Consider the following 26,608-nt stretch of genomic DNA (forward strand, 5'->3'; position numbering starts at 1 on the left):
TTTATCGGAGGTTAAGGATGGATGAGAATTAATTCAGTAATGCAATAACTCAATTGCTACAGTCTCAAGTTGAATTCCGACTGTTGGCCAATTTGTCCCAAAGTTCTTATCACAACGTAAAATTAATGAAGCAAATGTCATTTATCTCCCCTTTGATCTCTGACGTCATCTGACAAATGCCAACCAAGATGGTGTGAATCAGCCAAGCTTTGCCTGCAGGAAATAGCAACTCAAATGCTTTTAAATCAAATCTCAATGTTGGATGTTCAAGAACCAAATGAAGGGCAGATTTTCAAATCTCAGGATCATCCAGACTCCCAAAAAAGGTATAATATGTTTATGTAGAGCAAATGTAGACTGAGGTACAGGAGTCCCAGACAGAATTTCACTTTTATTATGAGTGCTATAAAGAGTTGGGGAAACCAACAGAAAAGTAAATCTGTGACACAGGTTCAATTCTTTGTCAAACTATTTCAATTCACTTACTATCAGATCTGCAGTATTTGACCACAGTCAACTGTTTGGAAAAGAGATGAGCTTTGCTGGGCAGACTTGCCTTTAATACATTATAAGAGACTGATTCTCATACAAGCACATGTAGTCTAAAATAAGGCAAAAACACATTAAATAATACAGCCCTACATACTCTTGAGATAGACAGGAGAGTTATGACAGGATTGCCTTTCATCATAGGTCTGCTTGATCATAACTGAAAACCTGGGGCTAAACAATAACAATATTTACAACAAAGATCTGCAAGGAAAAGATACTGAGGGCCAAAATTAAAAATACCAAACCTTTAGTTTTTGTTGTTCAAAAATGTTATTTCCTTGTTTTAAACTTGTTTCTAAAACATTCTGGAAAAAAAATAAAAAGAACATCATATTAGTGAAGATAACAATAAACCTTTCTATTTAAGGCTCAAGGCCTGTAATATTTGGAGGAGGTAGTTGATTATATCAACTCCAGTACTAGACTGGCACCTTATTTTATCAACCCCAAAAGAATGAAAGGTAAAGTTAATCTCAGCACCATTTGAACTCAGAATATAAAGACAGATGAAATGAACGCCGTTAAGCATTTTGTTTGGGGTACTAACAATACTGCTGGCTCACCACCTTAGTGAAGATTACAATAATAAACCTGGCATTACGTTGGTTACAATGACAAGGGTTCCAGTTGATCTGAACAATGGAACAGCCTGCTCATGAAATTAACATGCAAGTGGCTGAGTACTCCACAGATATGCATACCCTTAACATAGTTCTCAGCTTGATACAGAATGTTAGCCCTTTAAATACAGGTGCAACTCATTTTTGCCAGCTGAGTGGACAATAATAAAAGACAAAAGCTAAAAGAAATAGAAATCACAAGAGAAAATAAAGAGCGCTTTTATTTCAGAGAAAGTGTTACAATCCTCCAGATGGCTATATAAAAAAAAAAAAAAAAAAAAAAAAAAAAAGAAATTCTGTTTGATCCCACAGGTCATAATGGACCCTGACTGAAAACTCCTAGTCTAAGCCATCTCCACCCTTCGTCACTAACTTCAGACAACCAAACTATAAAATCAGTATTACTTTTACTTAACAATTGAAGTGAAGAGGCCTTGAAATGAGCTTATGGATGTAAACTTTTCTCCTCAAACTAAAAAAAGTGTCATCATAAGAAAAAAGACATAAGAAATATTGCTTCTTTTTAGTTAGAAGAGAAGAGACCATTTTCAAAGCTTCATTAATTCAATTTCCTCTTATGTTGACCCCAAGGGTCATATGAATCCCAATTGAGAACCACTGGTCTAAGCCTTCCCTTATTCCCTAACTTAACACTTTAACATTCAAATTACTCAGTCAAATGTGATGTAATGTAATTCACATTGTTTTGAATTAATCATGTATTATCTCAAAGCTTTGAAATTTTGATGATGTGATTCTTTATTTTTAGAACAACATTGTAGGGTTGGTGTGAGAGATTGGATTTGAAATATTTAGGGCCTGATATGGCCAGATTAAATGCTAAAGAGTTAAGGCAACCAAACTATAAAACCAGTTTTATTTTTACTTAGCAATTAAACTGAAGCGGCCTTGAAATGAGCCTATGGGTGTGTACTTTTCTCCTCTGATTAAAAGAAATGTTATGAGAAAAAGTCATAAGGAATATTCTTTCATTGCTTGAATTTTTTTATATAGCTTTCTGGAGGAACGTAACACTTTCTCAGAAATAAAAGGGCTCTTGATAATTAACAGTGGTTTTTCTTAAGAAGGACTTCCAACTGTAAAAAGGTTAACACTTGCCTTAAGCAAATTAAAACACTTATTTATATTTAGACAACTATTAGACACAAGACAACATGTATGAGCATGGAAGTTGTGTGGCTTAGTGGTCAGGGTGTTGGACTCATGATCGCAAGATTATGGTTTCGATTCCTGGACTAGGTGATGCATTGTATTCTTCAGTAAAACGCTTCATTTCATGTTGCTCCAGTCCACTCAGCTGGCAAAAGTGAGTAATCTTATGATGGACCAATGTCCTGTTCAAGGAGAAAAATATATATGCGCCATGGAAACAGGCTCTATGAGTCTATATGACTCAGAAAAGGATGTATATCCTTTTTTATTTAACATGAATGAGTAAATATAAAGAGATTTATGGTAACCACTGACATCACTTACATAATCGGTTTAGCATTTGTTCTTTAACATAACAAACACGTCAAACATTTTGTTAGCAAAATTGTAGAAATATAAGATAACCTTACAATAACTTTGATAAGACTGAAACAAAAAGAAAAGAAAAAAATTCAACCAAGATACTCCTTATGTCTTTTTGCTTTATTATTTGTGTTTATGAATTCAGTTCTTCCCTCAAATTAGCAGTCTTTCAACATGATACACTGATATCTTTAATGACCAAATAATGTAATGAAATAGCCTGGAAATCAGCTCCAATTACTTCAAGCAAAGATTAGAAATAGTTTACTTTAACAATCCCAGCAGTTCCTGTTCCCCATACCACCTCCCCGCACGACACTTCATGTGTGCCAAGTCTAAATTTTCTGGCTTTCTTGTAATTCTAAACTGACATGGAAAACAATACCAATGTCGTCATCATTGTCTTTAGTACTGGAAAATACATTTTTTTTTAATATATCTATCATCATATTATTAAAACAAACACTGCCATTATCGTGGTTCTATGACAATATCAATGCTCTAAGAGCTGACTCCATTTACAATTACGACTTATACAAGTAAAAAAAAGAAGATTATTTAGTTTCAGTGTGTGTGTGCACGCGCGTGTGCATGCATGTGTGTGTGCTTGTGTGTGTGTGTGCTTGTGTGTGTGTGTGCTTGTGTGTAAGAATTAAATCAAGCTTTGCAATTTACTTCTCATATCAACTCTTATGTCATCCTAATATAAGGTGAGCTGCATCACAAAAATGCACTTTATGTACATAAAATGCTACTGTCTTTGTCCTAGTTAATTCTTGTATCACCACCATTGTGTTCCAACTTGATCCCCCTTTTTTTTGTAATTCTCCATGTATAAAATGTAGTTCAGATGAGAGGGAGAGATAACTAGAGGCACCGAAAAGAATAATTAGTAAGAAGGGATAATATGGAGAAAAAAGATGGATGCTAAAAGTAAGTAGCATAAAAGAGATAAAATATGTGCAGATACGCTCTCATAAAATTACAACAGCTGAATAGAGTAGAAGTGGAATGGAGGGATGGGTGTTAGGAAGATGAGAGGTGGGGAAAACATGACAGGAATAGATTGAGAGGAGTGTCCAGTGATTGTATAGGTATAAAACAATGCTTTTAGGATCAAACTTTTAACATAATAGATGGTGCTTCTCAATCACAATGGACCACTAATTATCATGGTCCTTTGTCATCTCCTCCACGAAGCTCAACTCTCTGAAAGCAGCCTTCATAGTCCTATGTCTTCCAGGATCTCCCTCTTACACAAGTTCCATCCATGTAAAGAAGTCAGTATTTCTTTATACAGCTGTCCTCATCCATATATATCACATAGCCATACTAGCACAGAGTTCTTTTGTGCACTATATCTGGTTCCTCTTATGTCTAACTTTTTTCACAACACAACTGTGCTTTGTCATACATGCACACTAACATTGCTTGTCCAATAGAAAATATTAGCTTAATTCCTTTGTAGTCTTCACATGACTTACATCCAGGGCCCACATCTCACTACAATGTAGCATTGCTGTTTGTACACAAGCATCATGCAATCTAACTTTCACTTTCACTTTGTGTGTAGGAGAGAGAGAGAGAGAGAGAGAGAGAGAGAGAGAGGATGTAACAGCTTTCTAAACTTTTACCATCCTATTCTTATTTTACCAACTATACTTTCAAAACATTTCCCTTCATTGCTAATTAGGTCACCTAAGTAACAAAAACTACCTACTACCTCCATGGAACTTCCAGGGCATTTGAGGAAATCTATTGCCCATATGTCATTAGTGTTTACTATTTTATATGTATATGAGAGGATTCTTTCAGTTTCTACACACACAAAGCTCTGATCGTTTAGAGCCTGTAGTAGAAGATACTTGCCCAAAATGTTATAAAGAGGGACTGAACCATACATATTGTTGGGAAGCAAATTTCTTAAGCACCAGAATTGATAGATAAGTATATTAAATCAAAAGTTGACAGTTTACTCAGAGTTTCATGCAAGGCTAGGCTGTTCTTGATTGTGGAATAAATTAAACTGCCTGTAGTTTGGGTTGATCATAGATGGGTCTGTAACAGGAATATTTGGCAGTTGCAAACACTTAGGAATCGAAACTGGATTCCTAAGTTTCAACAATCAGGACTTGTGTTGGTGATCAGTGGTGTCAGCAGTCATTTAGCCAATCCAATCCTAAGCAGAAATCACTGTGTCAGCATAAATGTGATTATGTTAGAGGCTCCAATTAAGTCTTTGATTTCATACAATATTTAAAGTGTTAAAAGTATAATCTTTCGACAAATATTGTTATAAATGGAATAATATAGATACTAATGTGACAAGAAGTAAACATAAATGTAGAATTGCCAATACATCAGGTGAAATGCTTGGCAGTATTTCTTCCAGCTCTTTATGTTCTGAGTTCAAATTTCGCTGAGATCAACTTTGCCTTTCATCTTTTTGGGGTTGATAAAATAAGTACCAGCCAAATACCAAGATCTATGTAACTGACTTGCTCCTGACAAGTATGGACATCAACTTCAGACATATTTTGGTGCTATTAGACCTCCTCAATAAATTATAGCTTCCTTTGTACTTAGTAGATTAGTGATAAGAAATCACTAGATTAATGTACAATAATATATACAACGGAATATCAGACATTATCATAATGACTGCAAGAAACCAGTCTTCCTCATCATAAAACATCAGTTAATTCAGGATAATAATACAGTGAAACAGAAAATAATCTTCTTCTTCTTCTTCTTGTCGTTTAACGTCCGCTTTCCATGCTAGCATGGGTTGGACGATTTGACTGAGGACTGGTGAAACCAGATGGCTACACCAGGCTCCAATCTAATTTGGCAGAGTTTCTACAGCTGGATGCCCTTCCTAACGCCAACCACTCAGAGAGTGTAGTGGGTGCTTTTACGTGTCACCCGCACGAAGGCCAGTCAGGCGGTACTGGCAACGGCCACGCTCAAAATGGTGCAATTCATGTGCCACCCGCACAAGAGCCAGTCCAGGGTCACTGGCAACGATCTCGCTAAACAAAAAAAAAAAAAAAAAAAAATTATGTGTCACCCGCACAAGAGTCAGTCCAGGGGCACTGGCAATGATCTGGCTCGAAAATCCTACGACGGCCCCGCACAAGAGCCAGTTCAGGGTCACTGGCAACGATCTCACTCAAAAAGTTTCATGTGTCACCCACACGAGAGCCAGCCCAGGGGCACTGGCAACGATCTCGCTCGAAAGGTTTCATGTGTCGCCCGCACATGAGCCAGTCCAGGGGGCACCTGCAATGATTTCACCCTCACAAGAGCCAGTCCAGGGGCACTGGCAACGATCTCGCTCGAAAATCCCACGAACGCCAGCCAGGCAGCACTGGCAACGGTCACGCCCAAAATGGTGCATTTCATGTGTCACCCGCACATGAGCTAGTCGAGGGGCACTGGCAACGATTTTGCTCGAAAGATTTCATGTGTTGCCCGCACGAGCCAGTCCGGGGGCACCGGCAACTATTTCGCTCGAAAATCCTACGACGGCCCCGCACAAGAGCCAGTCCAGGGGCACTGGCAACGGTCTCGCTCGAAAAATTTCTTGTGTCACCTGCACAAGAGCCAGTCCAGGGGCACCGGCAACGATCTCGCTCGAAAATCCCATGACGGCCACGCACAAGAGCCAGTCCAGGGGCACTGGCAATGATCTCGCTCGAAAATTTTCATGTGTCGCCTGCACATGAGCCAGTCCAGGGGCACTGGCAATGATCTCGCTCGAAAAATTTCATGTGTCACCTGCACATGAGCCAGTCCAGGGGCACCGGCAACGATCTGGCTCCAAAGATTTCATGTGTCACCCCAGGGGCACCGTCAATGATCCCACTCGAAGGTCCATACACATGCTGCTGGCACAAGTGCCAGAAAGGCGACGCTGGGCACAGGTGCCATCACGATTTCGATTGCCCCAATAAGTCTTCGCAAGCTGAGTTGCGTGTCCCAATGAAGGAGACGATGTTGGCATGGGTGCCAGTCGTCGAATTTAACTCGATTTTGATTTCACTTGCCTCAACATGTCTTCGCAAGTGGAGTTTAGTATCCAATTTAACTCGATTTCGATTTCACTTGCCTCAATAGGTCTTCGCAAGTGGAGTTTAGTGTCCAATTTAACTCGATTTCGATTTCACTTGCCTCAACAGGTCTTCGCAAGTGGAGTTTGGTGTCCAATGAAGGAAGGTATGCATAAGTGGACTGGCTGAGGCCTTAGATTTAGGTCTCACTTGGCTTGCTGGGTCTTCTCACGCACAGCATATTTCCAAAGGTCTCGGTCAGAAGTCATCGCCTCGGTGAGGCCCAATGTACGAAGGTCGTGCCTCACCACCTCATCCCTGGTCTTCCTGGGCCTACCTCTTCCACAGGTTCCCTCAACTGCTAGGGTGTGGCACTTTTTCACACAGCTATCCTCATCCATTCTCGCTACATGACCATACCAGCGCAATCGTCTCTCTTGCACACCACAACTGATGCTTCGTAAGTTCAACTTTTCTCTCAAGGTATTAACACTCTGTCTAGTATGCACACTGACATTACACATCCATCGGAGCATACTGGCTTCATTCCTTGCGAGCCTACGCATGTCCTCAGCATTCACAGCCCATGTTTCACTGCCATGAAGCATGGCTGTTCGTACACATGCGTTATACAATCTGCCTTTTACTCTGAGAGAGAGACCCTTTGTTGCTAGCAGAGGTAAGAGCTCTCTGAACTTTGCCCAGGCTATTCTAATTCTAGCAACTACGCTTTCAGCGCACCCACCTCCACTGCTAATTTGGTCACCAAGGTAGCGGAAGCTATCAACCACTTCTAGTTTTTCTCCCTGGAATGTGGCAGAAGTTGTTTTCTGCACATTCACAGTATTTATAGCTCCAGAATATCTGCTGCATACAAAAACTAACTTCCTAGTTAACCTTCCTTTGATATTGCTGCACCTCTTATGTGTCCATAGCTTGCACTGGTTGCATCTTATAGAGTTACTACCCACTCCTTTTCCACAGATCGAGCAGGGCCATCTACCCAAAGGGGTTTGTGTTTTGTCTGCCTTCCTACTTATGAGGACTTTGGTTTTAGCTAGGTTGACTCTAAGGCCCTTCGATTCTAGTCCTTGCTTCCACACCTGAAACTTCTCCTCTAATTGTGATAGTGACTCAGCAATTAGTGCAAGGTCATCAGCGTAGAGGAGCTCCCAGGGACATACTGTCTTGAATTCCTCTGTTATAGCCTGGAGGACTATGATAAATAGGAGGGGGCTGAGGACAGAACCTTGGTGGACCCCTACCTCCACCCGGAATTCTTCACTGTACTCATTGCCAACCCTCACCTTACTGACAGCGTTTCTGTACATGGCTCGCACAGCTCTCACTAACCATTCTTCCATCCCTAGTTTCCTCATTGACCACCAGATGAGAGATCGGGGGACCCTGTCAAAGGCTTTCTCCATATCAACGAAAGCCAGGAACAGAGGTTTATCCTTGGCTAGGTATTTCTCCTGAAGCTGTCTTACCAGAAATATAGCATCAGTGGTGCTTTTCCCAGGCATGAACCCAAACTGCATCTCATCTAAACTGACTCACTCCCTAACCAGTTGAGCTATGACCCTCTCCATGACTTTCATTACCTGATCTAAAAGCTTGATACCTCTGTAATTATTTGTATCTAAAGCGTCACCTTTACCTTTGTAGCAGTTGAGTATGGTGCTACTACACCAGTCATTGGGTATGACTCCTTCGTGTATCACCTGGTTTGTAATACGGGTGACTAGGCTATAGCCGACACTGCCAGATATTTTGAGCATCTCTGCAGTGATTCCTGATGGGCCGGGGGCTTTCCCTGTCTTCATACTCTTAATTGCTTTATCTACCAATGTACTGTCAACTCGGATAGCTGGTCCCTCTGTTGGGTCGACATACGGCAGACTCTCTTTCTCCCATTCATTCTCTTTATTAAGCAATCTATCGTAGTGGCATCTCCAGACCTCTTTCTTTGCAGCCTCATTTAGAGCAAGCGTACCATCATCCATGCGAACACATTTCTCTCCTACTACATCACTATTCTCTCTCCTACACTGTCTTGCAACACGAAATACCTGAAGTCTTTGGTCCTCACGGCGCAGAACATTGGCAAATCTTTTCTTATCTGCCTCCCCTCTGGCTAAATAAACCTGTTGCCTAGCTTCCATTCTGGCAGATTGGTACAATTCCCTGCTACCACCGTTCTTCCAGTCCTTCCAAGCCTGTTTCTTTTGTCTAATAGCCCTGTCTACATCCTTGTTCCACCACCACGTTATTTTGGGTCGAGAAGGCACCTTGCACCAACCACAGATCTCGTTGGTGGCCCTCAGCAGGTTGTCCCGTAGAAACGTCCAATTGTCCTCTACATTGTGTGAATCTACATCTCCCTCTATTTCGTCGAAGGCTTTGAGTAATAAGTCTCTAAATCTCTGTCCATTCGCAGGATCTTTGAGCTTCCATACCCTTCTCCTCCAAGCTGGTCGTTTTCTGGGCAGCCACTTAGCTCTGATCCTGAAGTCACTAACTACTAGTTTATGTTGTGGGGTACATTCTTCACCTGGGAATGTTTTGGCATTTCTAAGCAGCCGTCTTTCCCTTTTCCTGGCGAGGATGTAGTCAATTTGGCTTGTGTGCCTGCCAGAACGGTAGGTGACTAGGTGACTGGCAGGTTTCCTGAAGTTAGTATTGCAGACCATAAGGTCATTTGCATCACAGAACTCCAGCAGCCTGGTTCCCTCCTCATTGCGGGAACCAAAACCATAGCCTCCATGTACGCCATAGAAGCCCCCTGAATGTTGTCCAACATGACCATTGAAGTCACCAGCCACAAAGAGAAGGTCCCTGTCATTCGTCGATGAGGTAATCTGCAGAAGGGTGTCATAAAATTGGTTGTCATAAAATTCTCATTAGAAATTTTATCAATTTAACACTTTAGCATTTAAACTGGTCATATCTGGCTAAAATATTTTATGTCCAAACTTCCCTACTACGTTTCAAAAAACATACAACCACATCATTGAAATCTTGAAGCTATGAACTAATGCATGATTAATTCTAAACGGGCAAGTGTCTTCTACTATAGCCTCGGGCTGACCAAAGCCTTTTGAGTGGATTTGGTAGACAGAAACTGAAAGAAGCTTGTTGTATATATGTATATATATGTGTGTGTGTATGTATGTTTGTATGTCAGTGTTTGTCCCCCTAGCATTGCTTGACAACCGATGCTGGTGTGTTTATGTCCCCGTCACTTAGCGGTTTGGCAAAGAGACCGATAGAATAAGTACTAGGCTTCCAAAGAATAAGTCCTGGGGTCGATTTGCTCGACTAAAGGCGGTGCTCCAGCATGGCCACAGTCAAATGACTGAAACAAGTAAAAGAGTAATGTGAATAATTAAGCTCACATTTGACAAACTAATAATGAATGCTAAAGCGTCAATGTTCAGCTTCTTTCTTAGTTCATTTGCATTCATGCCTATGAAGTATGCAAGCTTCTGTTGCTATTTGCTGCAAGAGAACCCTGAATGACCAGGGTATATATGATCAGAAGCATTCCAACCTTGATCATCCTGTCATTTATTTTTCTAGGTATAGTCTATCTAGGACCACTCAATTCAATGTGTCGCTACTTTTTAAAGACGGTAGTATGTGTGTGTATGTGTCGGCGCGCATGCACGTGTGTGTGAGTGTGTGAATGAGGTGGGATTTGGCTGCTGCTTTTAACAGGACAAGTGGCCACATGGAGATACCTGCATTTCTTTGTGCTGTTGTTATAGGCGCAGGATTGGTAGTGTGGTAAGTAGCTTGCTTACCAACCACATGGTTCTGGGTTCAGTCCCACTGCGTGACATCTTGGGCAAGTGTCTTTTACTATAGCATCGGGCCGACCAAAGCATTGTGAGTGGATTTAGTAGATGGAAACTGAAAGAAGCCCGTTGTATATATGTATACATATGTGTGTGTGTGTGTGTTTGTGTGTCTGTGCTTGTCCCTCTAGCATTGCTTGACAACCAATGCTGGTGTGTTTATGTCCCTGTCACTTAGCGGTTCAGTAAAAGAGACCGATAGAAAAAGTACTAGGCTTACAAAGAATAAGTCCAGGGGTCGATTTGCTTGATTAAAGGTGGTGCTCCAGCATGGCCGCAGTCAAATGACTGAAACAAGTAAAAGAGTAAAGAGTAAAAGAGTCTAAGTGCTTATTTTTCCTCTTTGACAGATCATCTGTATATTTAGTGCCAAGGAACTTAGAAGCATGAAACAATAAAGATAAAGAAGATAGAGCAAGAAAGAGGAAAAGGTGAGATGAGAGAATGAGAAAGGAAACTGTGTGACTTAAAGAGAGAGAGAGAGTATTGTACATACTCACATTGCAATAAGATCAGTTTAGCAGTCGATGACCCTAAGGTCAAGATGTTGGACTGCAGATCATAAGTTCAAATTGCAGTACAGTTATAGTTCAATGACCTCTAAGCAATTTGCCTTAATTTGTTTGCCTTACAATCAACCTCTCCCACCTCCACCCTGGATTCCCCTCCCTATTTCATGAGTGAGTGATTAATAATAGGAGAGGCATCCACCCAGCTGTACAAACATTTATTCCAAGTAAGCCATCTCTTATTCATGTTAAGTATGGAAAAATGTATGTTAAGCAGTAACAAAGACCACACACATAGTGTGTGCGTGTGCATGTGTGAGAGAGAGAGAGAGAGAGAGAGTAAGAGGGGGCGGATTAGTAGAAGTGAATGTGATTATGATATATGGATGAGCATCTGACTGTATATGTTTCACTGTGAAAATGGTGTGTATGAGGTATGCACTTGGGAAATATTGTTGCCCAAAAAATAGAACTTTTAAGTAAAAGGAAAATTCAATATTCTGTGGGTGCTTTTTATATTTTGTGTGTTTGTGCATGTGTATACGAGATACAATAATGTGTGCATGTGTGTATATAAGCATGTTAGTATGATTGCATATATTGTGTGTGTGTATATATGTGTGAGTATATATGTGCATGTGTATATATATCTGTGTGCATGTATACATATATAATATCTGTGTCTATATATATGTGTGTGTGTATATGTGTGTATGTACGTATATGTATGTGTGTGTGTGTATACGTATATACATGCATACTCACACAAACACACACACACACACACACACAGACATTGATACCTACCATACACATACATGCACAAACCACACACCCATATATGATTGCTTGTATTTGGATGTATATTAAGTTGATATGTGCTATCTGCATGTCTGTGTGACAACAACAGAGTAAACAATGAATAGTCTTCGAGGAATAAACACCAAAGACAACTTACAATAGTGTCTGTGATTGATTTTGCATTATCCTGCATCTCTTTCATTTTTGCCCTTTGTTCTTCAATCAAATGACGCTTTTGTGAAATATCTCGTTCAAGCCAGTTCACGCTGTCAGTAACAACAAAAAGAACAACAACAACAACAACAATAAAAGCTATTATTAAAATGTTATGATGATGATGATGATAAAATGCTGGTTTCTAAATTTGGCACAAGGCCATGAGTTTTGGAGGAGGCTATAAGCAATAAGAGTGACATGTTATTTGACTGGTACTTATTGATTCCGTGGAGGCGCAATGGCCCAGTGGTTAGGGCAGTGGACTCGCGGTCATAGGATCACGGTTTCGATTCCCAGACCGGGCGTTGTGAGTGTTTATTGAGCGAAAACACCTAAAGCTCCACAAGGTTCCAGCACGGGATGGCGGCGAACCCTGCTGTACTCTTTCACCACAATTTTCTCTCATTTTTTCTTCCTGTTTCTGTTGTGCCTGTAATTCAAAGGGCCAGCCTTGTCACACTCTGTGTCATACTGAATACCCCCGAGAACTACGTTAAGGGTACACGTGTCTGTGGAGTGCTGAGCCACTTGCACATTAACTTCACGAGCAGGCTATTCTGTTGATCGGATCAACTGGAACCCTCAACGTTGTAAGTGGCGGAGTGCCAACAACAACGTATTGATTCCAGAAGAACAAACAGCTAAGTTGACTGAATTTGAACCCAAAACCTCAAATCACTCTCGCCAATCTTAGAGAAATAAAGGATGAATTGGATAAGGTAGTTTGGGGTATATCATGTCTGAATTATGGCTGGTATATCTTTGATCATTTGATCATAGATCTTCTGGATCATGGTTATCTTGGCATTAAAAAACAACAGATCAGGAACTGTTTTGTCTGATGCTCTGTCAATTCTACCAATCTACATTGATGATTTACAACTATGGCACAAGGCCATAGCCCTCAGGTATACATATTTCTCTGGTACCTATTTTATTTACCATGGAGGGATGAAGGGTAGAGTCAGACTATTTTCAGGATTTTAACACAGGCCAATCAATGTAGAAGAAAAGCAGACAAATCTCCCTCAAATTACACTTTACTTTCTTTGGAAGTGAAAGACATATTGTATAGAATGTATGAGAGGACAGGATGGCCATGACAGCAATATATATATGTTCGCTCAGTCAGTGATGATGTGCAATATAACAATCAAACACCACACTATTTTGTCAAGCACAATGATTTCTGCCACCTTCTGCAAATATTAGTTTCTAATTCTGACACAAGGCCAGCAATTTTGGGGGAGGAGTGTGTGTGTGTGTGTGTAGGTGAGAGTAAATTAATTACATCGACCCCCAGTAATCAACTGGTACTTATTTTATTGACTCTGAATGGGATGAAAAGCAAAGTTGACTTGACAGAATTTGAACTTAGAACGTAGAGATGAATGAATGCCACTAAGCATTTTGCCCGGTGTGCTAATGATTCTGCCAACTCACTGCCTTACTCTCTTCAAATATTAGCTTCAAATTTTGGCACAAGGTTAGCAATACTGAGGGAAGGGTTAAGTTGATTACATGAACCCCAATACTCAATTGGTACTTAATTTATCAACCTCAAAAGGATGAAAGGCAAAGTCGACCTCAGCAGAATAAAATGATTTCAAATCTCTGGCACAATATTGGCATCAAATTTTGTCACAGGGCCACCAATTTCGGTGGGAGGGAATAAGTTGATTAGATCAAACCCATTGCTCAACTGCTACTTATTTTATTGACCTCCGAAAGGGAGGAAAGGCAAAGTCAACCTCGGTGGCATTTGAACTTAGAATGTAAAGATGGACAAAATTCTGCTAAGCATTTTTCCTGGCACTAACATTTCTGCCAGTTTGCTACTTTACTCCCTACAAATATTAATAATAATAAACAATGAGTTTTAAATTAAGCACAAGATCACTCAAGTCATCTATGCTCTGCAGCAAAGGTCAAGGGGGTTTAATAAAAATGAATATGTCTATATTATGCTTTACTGAGGAGATAAAATAATGAAACATATCAAGAATATTCACAATACCACTAAAAATCAATTTTACTTTTCTATTGCATTCCAAATTTAAAAAGTTTTAATAAATTAAAATTTTGGTTTGTCGCCTGGTACTTTTTTGACCAGAATTAGTAATTTGGATGTCTTAATCCAGGATGCAATTTCACTTAAGGCTTTTAGGTATGACAAACTGATAAGATTGGTTGATATATTATCTGGAAGATCTATTCCTAATTTGGATCTCCCACAATCAGTAGCAGCTGTTTATTTTTAACGTAAGCTCTAAAATACAGTTTTTTGTTTTGATAAAATATAAATATTATGATGTAGCTGGCCATCATAAAAGATAAAAAGATAATTTCACTCTTCTAAGATTTGAAACAAAACTTATAAGATGGACAACAATGATACTACAATATGCAAGTCAGAGGTCACAATTTGACATGAAGGAAACATTTAGGACCTATGTGGTATGAAACTGCATTTAACCATATTTTTGAATATGTTTACCAAAATTCAAACAATAACGGAAAGGTAGTTTATTAATATCCCTTTCCATGAATAAAACTGTAATATCAATTAGATTGTACAAACTAATACAACAAAGCTAACATACATACAATTCAGTGGGTGAATAATTTCTTTCTTCTACAGGCACAAGGACTGAACTTTGTAAGAAGGCTGGTCAATTATATTAACCTCATAGCTCAACTGGCTATGAGGTTAAATGGTCTTATTTCAGTTGCCACCTACCAAATTCACTCAAAAGGCTTTGGTTAGTTTGAGGCTATAGAAGACACCTGCCAAAGGTGCCAAGATGCCATGTATGAGGATTGAACTCAAAAGAATACATAATCGAGAAGCAAAATACCCAATCATGCAGTGATACATGTATCTATTTCCATAATTTTTTTTTTAGAGAAACAGTAACTAATTAAAAACTACTTCACTTACCGACTAGTAAGACTCTTCACTTGGTTGTGAGTATTTTCATTGTCAGTTTGTGTGACTTTATTAAGAGATGCTAGTCTGATCATCTCAGTGGAATAATTCTGGAAGCAGAAAGCATGCATAAATGTATTATATATATATAATAATCAGGTAATTTTCAGATAGTTCTGTGTCAGCAAGGCTTGAAAAAATATGGTAAAAAGTGAAAGGGTTACAGTGAACTTTCCGTGAGGAGTGGAATATTCAACATTTTGGATTCAATCCTTTGCAAGGGGGCAGAGAAAAAGAGAAGAAAAGGAGAAAAAAGTCAAACAGAGTTTACATCCTCTCAGCTTGAAAAACTGGCTGCAACTGATAATGGATGCAGAATAACATGGGCAGCTAACGTGAAACAGAAGTTATAGGAGAGGGTGTGCAAAAAGGAAAAGGGTAATGGAGAGAGCAGAGATAAGTAAATATGGGAACGTTGCAGAGAGAGTGTGGAAGGAGGATTAAAAAGGGTACAAAATAATTGAGAGGAAGTGAAAGGATGAAAGGAAAAACGTTCATTCATACCTGTTGGGGACATAGTGCGAAGATCAAATATGAGACGTTGCTACTTTCGTTTCATAGAGAAGGGGGATCTGTGGTGTCAGGCCATACCACACACTGATAAATCTTTAATAGAATGATTCACAGTGTTGAAGTGGGTGGTGACAGGTTGGCCTAACATATGAAGCATTATGCTTCTGTGTTCACGAAAGCGATCCCAAAGGCATTGCCCTGTTTCTCCAAGGTAAAGAGCACCGCAGAGTTTGCATATGATGAGATTCACCAAAGTGCAACAGAAATGGTGTGTTATGTGATATTGCTTATATATATAAGGAAAAGAATCAGAAAATGCAGGAGTCTTTTAAAAGTATTTATTAACTTAACTGGTTTCACTTATATTAGAAAGATTTTCAAAAGTAAGGTATGAGACTTTGTGTATCCTCTGTGGCATCAAAAATTAGTCTACATAAATGTATATTCAAATCAAGTGATGGAGTCTTTGACAATGAGAAGAAAAAGTTTGAGGCTTTGTGTATCCTCTGTGATGAGTCAAAAAATAGTTTACATAAAAACATTCAGATAAGATAATAAAATGTTTTACAATGACAAGAAGATAAAAATTTCGTTTTTGGATTTGGTTTGCAAGATTCTTTATGCGAATTCGTGTGTAAATTATAAGGCACAAAAAGAAAATGACTCTCCCCAGACACAAGATAAAAATTAGTTTACATAAATATATCCACACATGCACACATTCACCGCCCTGATAAATACAAAAAACACACACATGCATACCCACATGCACACGCACACATCACCCTAACAAATGCAACACTCAAACATACACATACACACACACATAAATGCATACATGCACATCACCCTGACAAATGTAACACACACATACATGAATACACACAGTGCCCTGACAAATATAACGCACACATACACATGCCCATACACACATTTATAACACACATGCATATACAGACACACACACACACCCATGTGTATGGACAAACTGCCCAGACCAATGCAACACATACACATGTATACACAGAGACATACACATGCTCTAACAAATGCAACACACACACAAATACACATGCCCATGCACACATACACACCACCCTGACAAATGTAACACACACATGTATACATGCAGCACCTTGACAAATATAACACACATATACATACATAATATATACATCCTGTGATAAATATAAGAAACATATACACACACACACTGCCTTGACAACTGCAGCATATGCATACACATGCATGCACATACACGCACACATATGTACACACACACACAAATAGAAAACCCACAAACATGCACACATGTACACACAAGCACATACGCATTTCCCAGAAAAAACATACACACATACACTTACACACAAATACACACTATTCTTTACTTATGAGTCATACATTTTAACTCCAAAACAACAGCCAAAACTACTGAACCATAACAGAACCAGCTCACCAAACAAGCCTTTCTCAGCTCCACAACAACTATTCAAAATCAGAACAATGGTAAACTAGCTTTCGATCATGTGACTGCCATCAACCACCCACACTGTTTTTAAAGTGAAAGCAATTCTAAGCCACCTTTTTTCAAAAACAGAACCATCTTTTGATCACAACAGTAGTAAGTGTCAAATTCCATCCAGATGCGAGACCCTACAACCAGATCTGAGAACTATAAATGGTTTGTTATTTCTCACCTTTTTTTCAATTTAAGATGCTGCAAACAATTATGGTTTCCACTCACAGTGAGACTAAAACTTTAGTAACCAGAGATTGACAAACCAGACACATTTTATCTTCTTGTCAAAGACTCTATTACTTGATTTGGATATATTAATGTAAACTAATTTTTATCTTCATATCATTGTGAATGTTTTTATGTAAACTATTTTTTGCATCATCACAGAGGATACACAAAGCCTCAAACTTTTTCTCATTATTGTCAAAGACTCTATCACTTGATTTGAATACATTTATGTAAACTAATTTTTGACACTACAGAGGATACACAAAGCCTCATAACTTACCTTTGAAAATCGTTTTAAATAAGCGAAACCGGTTAAGTTAATAAATACTTTTAAAAGACTCCTGCATTTTCAAATTCTTTGTCTTATATTTTTACTTATGTGGTAACCCCCAACTTTACTTTGTTATATATATATCATCATCATCATCATCGTTTAACGTCCGCTTTCCATGCTAGCATGGGTTGGACGATTTGATTGAGGACTGGTGAAACCGGATGGCAACACGAAGCTCCAATCTGATTTGGCAGAGTTTCTACAGCTGGGTGCCCTTCCTAACGCCAACCACTCAGAGAGTGTAGTGGGTGCTTTTACGTGTCACCTGCACGAAGGCCAGTCAGGGGGTACTGGCAACGGCCATGCTCAAAATGGTGTATTTTATGTGCCACCCGCACAAGAGCCAGTCCAGGGGCTCTGGCAACGATCTCGCTCGAAAATCCTTACACATGTCATGAGCACAAGTGCCAGAAAGGCAATGCTGGGCACAGGTGCTATCCCAATTTCGCTTTCACTTGCCCCAATAAGTCTTCGCAAGCTGAGTTTCATGTCCAATGAAGGAGACGACATTGGCACGGGTGCCAGTCGTTGAATTTAGTTCGATTTCACTTGCCTCAACAAGTCTTCGCAAGCGAAGTTTAGTGTCCAATGTAGGAAAGGTATGCATAAGTGGGCTGGCTACACCCCTGGCAGAGGCCTTGGATTTAGGTCTCACCTGGCTTGCCGGGTCTTCTCACGCACAGCACATCTCCAAAGGTCTCGGTCAGAAGTCATCGCCTCGGTGAAGCCCAATGTTCGAAGGTCTTGCTTCACTACCTCAGCCCTGGTCTTCCTGGGCCTACCTCTTCCACGGGTTCCCTCAACTGTTAGGGTGTGGCACTTTTTCACGCAGCTACCCTCGTCCATTCTCACCACATGTCCGTACCAGCGCAATCGCCTCTCTTGCACACCACAACTGATGCTTCTTATGTTCAGCTTTTCTCTCAAGATACTTACACTCTGTCGGGTATGCACACTGACATTACACATCCAGCGGAGCATACTGGCTTAATTCCTTGTGAGCTTACGCATGTCCTCAGCAGTCACGGCCCATGTTTCACTGCCATGAAGCATGGCTGTTCGTACACATGCGTCATACAGTCTGCCTTTTACTCTGAGTGAAAGTCCCTTTGTCGCCAGCAGAGGTAAGAGCTCTCTGAACTTTGCCCAGACTATTCTTATTCTAGCAGCTACACTTTCAGTGCACCCTCCCCCACTACTATATATATATATATACTCAATTTCAACATAAACAGGCAAGAAAAAACAACAAAAAACACGAAAAACAACACGAGGACATGGAATAAGTACAGTGTTATTGGACGCTCCAGAAAGGAAAGAAAAGAAAGAGGATTTAACGTTTTGATCGGAGATCTTTGTCAGAAATATAGGAAAAATCCAAAGAAGGGAAGACAGAGAAAGAAAATCGCCAATGATGCACACGCGGTCACATATATACACACACACACGCATATATATACATACATATAAGGTTATGAATATGTAGAGGCAATTATGTGGATAAACAAATTAGATATATTATATATAATATAATAGTTTGGGCACGAGACACAAGATATATGTATATATGCAAAATGAGAGAAAGCAGAAGATAAGAGACTTTCAGATGATGAATATTTAAGTACAAATACATAGATATTTATATTAATAGATCCAACTCACACAGTATGTATGTATGTATGTATGGATGGATGAATGGATGGATGTATGTATTTTATGATGTCTCTTCAGGCATAACAATACTAATAGCCTGTAGTTAGAACTCAATATACATTAGAAAACAGCATTAGACAAGTACAGATCATAATTAACAGTATGACAAGAGAAAAGGAATTATGCAGTCAACTTCATTAGCTTACAGCTGTTTCTGCTTTAGGAAGTAATACACTTAAAACTGAGTGCTGTGAATCAACTTATAGCTTCTTCAGAACCCTTAAAATGAAGTGTGTGTTCATTTGGGAAAGTATTTAAATACTGAGTGCACTACTTCTTACAGTAGAACCAGTAGTAAGCTAATAAAGTTGATTATGAAATTCATGTTGCCTTGCCATTCCATTAATCTATATATATCACTGTTGTATTGCTCTACAACTATCTGATGTTGTTATACACTGCTGATCACAATGCACTTCCTTGCATTGTTGTAGCTTTCAAATGATGTAAATTCGCTGGCTAGGTAGGCAGGCCAACAACATTTCCTCTGAATGGAACACAAGTCCATCACAGGGTTACTCATTTGCAGCTGAGTGGACTGGAGTGACACGAAATGGAGTGTTTTGCTCAAGAACACAAAGCGTCGCTCAGTCTGGGAATTGAAACCATGATCTTGCAAATGCGAGTGCAACACACTAACCACAAGGCCATATGCTTTCACAATTCACACGCACACATATATATATATACATATATACATGCATATATGTCTATATATATGTACGTGTGTGTGTGGGTGGGTGTATGAATGTGTATATATATATATATATATATATATTTGTATGTATGTATGTAATGTATATTTGTGTTAATGGTTTGATTCAGGTTTGCATTCTTAAATGTTTCATGCACTCACATATACATATTTATATAACTATCATCATTATCATCATCATCATCACCATATGTCTCCTATAAGTCTAGTGCAAGGAAGAACATAAAACGCAATATGAACAAATGCCTTCATTCATAGAACATGTCCATCAATTACAGTCTGTCAATATCACAATGCATAAACAACCAAGATGAGAAAATCCAGCAAACAGTGTCAGTTTTAATGCTGTTATATGCATCAATTATGCACTGTTGCATATGTTTAACATTCAACGTTTTCTCTACATACACCAACACTTTCCTGAGATGCCAGACATAAAAATCTAGTGATATGAAACACAAGATTCACACTGGTCATTCCACATTACAATTATAAATTCATTATTTTCTCATGTAATTCACAAACATATATATTCAGAACTATCATTATGTTTATGTTTGATTTGGTTTCAGTCATTAGACTGTGGCCATGCTAGAGCACCACCTTGAAGAATTCATAGCCAAATGTATTGACCCTAGTACTTATTTTTTTTTAAAGCCTGGTACTTATTCTATCGGTTTCTTTTGCCAAACCACTAAGTCACAGGGATGTAAATGTACCAGAACTAATTGTCAAGCGGTGGTGGTTGGGGAACAGACAGACACACACACACCCATACATGACAAGCTTCTTTTAGTTTCCATCTACCAAATCTACTCACAAGACTTTAGTAGAAGACACTTGCCCAAGGTTCGATGCAGTGGGACTGAAACCGGAACCATATGATTGAGAACTCTAAACCATGTGGACAGGAAGCAAGCTTCTTACCACACATCCACAGCTATGCCTTTAAATTGCTTTTCCTTTTATACTTTTCTTGGTTTCCTTGACTGGGTTTTATCCAGACATCACCTTCAAGGGTCTTAGTAAATTAATTATATATATATATGAATTGGATGCAGGCTTGGCTGTGTGGTAAGGAACTTGCTTCCCAACCACATGGTTCTAGGTTCAGTCTCAGTGCATAGCACCTTGGGCAAGTGTCTTTTACTATAGCCTCGGGCTGACCAAAGCCTTGTGAGTGGATTTGGTAGATGGAAAATGAAAGAAGCCCATCGCATATATATATATGTGTGTGCATGTGTGTGTCTTTGTGTCTGTGTATGTCTCCTCACCATCGTTTCACGACTGATGCCGGTGTGTTTATGTCCCTGTAACTTAGTGGTTTGGCAAAAGAGACTGATAGACTGATAGTAGTAGGCTTACAAAGAATGAGCCCTGGGGTCAATTTCTTTGACTAAAATACCCTTTAAGGTGGTGCTTCAGCATGGTTGGAGTGAAAAGACTGAAATCTCATCGTCGTTGTCGCTGCCGTTTGGGGAGAGAGAGAGTGACCAAAGGGAAAGAGAGAGAGAGAGTAGGAAGCAACAAAAGTGTATGTGAGAGCAGAAGAGAGATGGTGTAGTGCAAGAGTATACTAACAAGTAACAAGAATATGAGCATAGCACCTGGTTAGAAAAGTAGGGAGTGGGTGTGGGTGATGGCGGGGAGTGTGGGGAGCAGTGATAGAGTGAGCACAACAATGTGGGCAAGATAGCGGGTTGGAAAACAATCTTAAAGTATGAGGAGGAAATGTGAGGAAGAGAAAGATGCAATTAGAACAGGAGTTGTTGCCTGATATTTTAGGGTAGAGTGGTGAAAAGTGTGTTGTTACACGTAGGTGGGACACAACTCTTCTAGCACTCAGTTTCGTGGACAGGTCTTCCCTAGTACCACATATCGCCAACATCTTGGTCCAAGTGCTATGAAATGGAATTTAACTTGGAATCACATGGTTGTGAAGTAAACTTCTCCGCCATGTAATCATACATGTTCCATATATCTTAATTTCACTAAATTTGCTTAATTTGAAGAAACAGAAATATTTTATTTTATACAGAACATTTTATCTTCTCTAGAAAATCATTTACTCTTTTATATTTGCTGAAAATACAGAATTAATCTTTACCTTTAATTTTATCTCCAAGTCCTTCTTACATTCTTGTAAGTTCGATACTTTTTTCTGTAGATCCTCAATACAAAATTTTCCTTCTAAGATTTGGCTGTCTTTTACTTCCTTCTCAAGTACCGATTTTTCCATCTGGAGTTTTTCATAGAGTCCTTGTATCTTCTACAAAAGATAATTTTACCCTTTAGCATTTAAATCAGCTAAAATATTCTACCCGTTTAACGTTCAAACTGGCTAGATCTAGCCTCTCACACCTACATTACAATGTCCTTCTAAAAATAGATAATCACAATATTGAAATCTTGGAGCTACAAGATAATCCATGATTAATTCGAAACAATGTGAATAAATAAGCATTACAGTTGACAGAATAATCTGAATGTTAAAGGGTTTAATGAAATTAGTTATCCATTACCAATAAAAGAAAAAAATAATTAAAATCTATGTATAATTTAAAAAAACCAATTTGAACGACTAACTTCCTTATAGAACACATGTTCATCTGTTGGAGCAACAAGGACCATTTAGTCATCCTTAAGAATGATTGATGATTTGTGAGGTAACTTTGTTTAAAGTAAAGAAGGGTCACACACTGTCAACATCACCCTCTCATCCATGACCATCTTTAATCTAGTGGCAAGACCAGGTCAAAATGACTGGAGATGGAGATAGATGCAGAGGATGACCAAGATGTCTTTCTTGCTTCACCATGCTCTCTGCACTCTACAATGCATTGCTGCAGTTACTGTCCTCCTCATTGAACTATGGAAGACCAGCAGATGCTCATGTATACCAGTCCCCTCTCTCCCCATCATTGATATTGTCGAAGAGAACGGAAAAATCTGATACAGTTTGGCACCAGTGATGTTGCAGCTCACTTCTACAACTGAGTGAACTGGAGTGTCATAAAATAAAGTGCTTTGCTCAAGAACACAACACACAACCTGGTCTAGAAAGTGAACTCACAACCCTCACAGCTATAAACCTGCTGCTCTAACCACTGAGCCATGCACATTCACAGGAAGATTACAAGTGAATTGAACACTTATGAGAGATTACCTGATACAAAAAGCTTATTATGATCATAAAAATAAAATTATCAAACCAACCTGAGAATGCTGACGTAATACTTTTAGTTTCTGATTTGCTAAAATTAGGTCAGTCTGCAATTGCTGAATGGTCTCTTTCATTTCAGTGGTGGACTTGAGGGCTGTACGACGATAATTCTTCAACAACGATATCTGCAACATATTTGTCAATAATCTTCATTGCATTCTAAAACATAAATTGTTAGCATGAATTATGTTTGACATATAAAAGAATATTGTGCGCCACTAACCATAATTTGCACTAGGAGGCACTGAAGTCTCTGCTGGTTCTGTTATAACATTTGCTTGCTTGATTGCTTGCTTATTATGTATTATCTCAGGTTTCATGGGAACTACTGAAGTTTAAAAATTCTACATATTTATTCAATATTTTATTTTGCTTAGGAGCAAAATAAAGTATTATTTTGTACTGGTTTTCCAAAATTTTACTTTTCCATTTCACCAGTTTATTTGGATACTAAGTGTGAGACTCATCTCTATCCAACTAGACAGGTGAGCCACAAATTTTAAAGGGAAAAAAGCTACGTAAAACCAGTCAGATGGCAAATGAAATGCAACAGAGATATGTTCATACATATATAAAATTTCATAGTAACACAATTTCTTTCAGATATTAGTGGTTATAATATAAGTTAGTAGAACAAAATCTAGTCAAACACTAATCACATATGCAAATATGTTCATATATAGAGGTACACAAAAACACATTTTTATTCAAATATCGGTGACTATAATATAGCTAGTAGTGCAAGGCATATTCAAATACAAACCAGATATCCCTCTCTCTCTTTCGGAGAGGCACAAGCACATACACAGACATAAACACACACGGCAGTAACTTCCGCCCACCAAATTCAATCACAAGGCTTAAAATGTATATACATATGCGCAGCGCTATTCGTGTGGCAAGTTTCTACAGCCGAATGCCCTTCCTGCCGCCAACTCCCACCTGTTGCCAAGCGAGGTAGTTTTTTCCCTCTCTCTCTTTCAGAGAGGCACAGTATGTAAGTATAATAGTTTGATGTTCTAAATAAATGAAAAAAAAACTAACCCTATATGTAAAGAAGTAAATTTCCTTGATTTGATTCGTGAATGTTTTAGCTAATGTTGTGTGAGAAGTATATTTCTTCTTATTTAATGAAATTAAGGTGTGCTATTTATTGAACATATCAACTTATATATATATATATATATATATATATATATATGACATATTCTCTTTGGTAAGTGCTTAACACCTTTTGTACCAATCCACCTGAACCTGCCCCTGGTTCTATGATACAAACTCACTCTGTTAACAGGTGTGAGCCCCAAAATTTCAAACAAATCTCTTTTTAAATTTATCTTCCTTCCTGAGCCACTTTTATCTGTCTCACCTTCCCCTGTCTCCATACAAGTATTTTCCATCAATTACACCTCTACATTTGTTCAGCACTTGTAACATTCAGCCCGATCCTATCTCCAACCATCTGTTACTCTCCTCTCACACTCTCATGAACCTACCTACCTTCTCCACACTCCTTTTGATCCATTGTCTGTATCTTCTCTTATGTCCACCTTCTTGTACTTTGAGAATTTGCACTACTCCACCATCACTACCATCTTCACTGTCTTTCCAGCTACTCCCATATAATACAAATAGGGGGTAGTCATGTATCTCCTTAACAGCAAGACACCTGTGCTTGTCCCACTGTCATACTTCAGTCTCTCAATTCTTGGAATAAAATGCTACCTCCTTCCCTCTCTCTCTCTCTTTTAAATACTCCCTACATGTAGTTGAGGGGGGTTTTCCCTGTTCTTTTCCTGTCATGCACAAGTTACTCAACAGCTCCCCTAGTGCTGTTGGCATGGCATTAGGAAGGGCATTCAGCTATACAAAACCATGCCAAAGCTGACATTAGAGTCTGACACAACCCTGCAGCTTGCCAGATCCTATCAATCGGTCCAACCCATGCCAGCATGGAAAACAGATGTTAAATGGTGAAGATGATGATGATAATGATGAAGATAGCAATAAATGTGCAGGGCAGGGAATTGGCAAGTTGTTAAAATATTGGATAGAATGCCTTGTGGTATTTGTCCTGGCTATTTCTAATGTAAGTTCAAACTTTGCCTTTTATTTTTCTGGCATCAATAAATAAAGCAACTAAGGCAGCAAGCTGGCAGAATGGTTAGCAGAATGGACGAAATACCTAGTGACACCTTGTCTGTCTTCATGTTCTGAGTTTAAATGCTGCCTGGGACGACTTTGCCTTTTATCCTTTTGGGATCAATAAAAGAAGTACCAGTTGAGCACTGGGGTTGATCTAACAGACTTAGCCACTCCCCTCAAAACTGCTGGCCTTGAACCAAAATTTGAAACCAATAATACAAGTCTTTCATCGTTGGTCATCTTGATCAGGGCTGATTCAAAATTAAATAACAACATTAGTATTTCACAAACAATTAAGATAGAGAAGCATCTTGGCTAAATGCACTCACGTGTGAGATAACTGTTCAGTATCAATTGCAGGTTTAAGTTTTTGCATAAGCACTCCATTTTAGCTCAATGCATGTTATATTACTTACACAGCATAACCCAAAACAGGAGTTCCATGTCATCCTTCAACCTGAGAGAAAGAGCAACCAAATTTCTACCAAATCTCACCAGACTGTCTTTCAAATAAAGGACATGTTTTATAATGATCTTAATACACATATATAAAAAATGTGTTGGTCATGGTTGGAGAGATATTAGGTTTAAGCAACAGCTAAAAACTAAATCAGCAAACTATTCTGTTAGTTATGGATAAATACCACAGATGCTCAGAAAACAGATTCCATCACACTCCAGTGGAAGAAACTAGAAGTAGTTGATAGCTTCTGCTGCCTAAGTGACCAAATTAGTAGTGGGGGTGGATGCTCAGAGAGTGTTACCACTAGAATAAGGATAGCGTGGGCAAAGTTTAGAAAGCTTTTACCACTACTGGTGACAAAGGGCTTCTTGCTCTGAGAGAAAGGTAGATTGTACGATGCATGTGTGCGAACTGCCATGCTTTACGGCAGTGAAACATGGGCCGTGACTGCGGAGGACATGTGTAGGCTCGAAAAAAATGAAGCTAGCATGATCCGCTGGATGTGTAATGTCAGTGTGCACACATGACAGAGTGTAAATGCCCTGAGAGAAATGTTGGACATAAGAAGCATAAGATGTGATGTGCAAGAGAGACGTTTGCACTGGTATGATCATGTA

At 39.0% G+C, this 26,608-nt stretch overlaps 1 protein-coding gene across 8 annotated transcripts in view; it reads right to left on the minus strand.

Moving 5' to 3' along the window:
- The window catches only part of LOC106876256 (centlein-like), a 364,862-nt gene that overhangs the window by 8,258 nt on the left and 329,996 nt on the right, over window positions 1-26,608 (minus strand). For all 8 annotated transcript variants that reach the window (XM_089346011.1, XM_014924756.3, XM_014924749.3 and 5 more), the window contains 5 exons: window positions 23,377-23,508; window positions 22,268-22,429; window positions 15,088-15,185; window positions 12,088-12,196; window positions 798-857 (listed from right to left, as the gene is read on the minus strand). In XM_089346011.1, coding sequence (XP_089202137.1) covers window positions 798-857; window positions 12,088-12,196; window positions 15,088-15,185; window positions 22,268-22,429; window positions 23,377-23,508 — 561 coding nt within the window. The remainder of the gene's footprint in view (window positions 1-797; window positions 858-12,087; window positions 12,197-15,087; window positions 15,186-22,267; window positions 22,430-23,376; window positions 23,509-26,608) is intronic.

The sequence above is a fragment of the Octopus bimaculoides genome, chromosome 2 (assembly GCF_046866305.1).
Source record: "Octopus bimaculoides isolate indiv1 chromosome 2, ASM4686630v1, whole genome shotgun sequence".
NCBI classification, from domain to species: domain Eukaryota; kingdom Metazoa; phylum Mollusca; class Cephalopoda; order Octopoda; family Octopodidae; genus Octopus; species Octopus bimaculoides.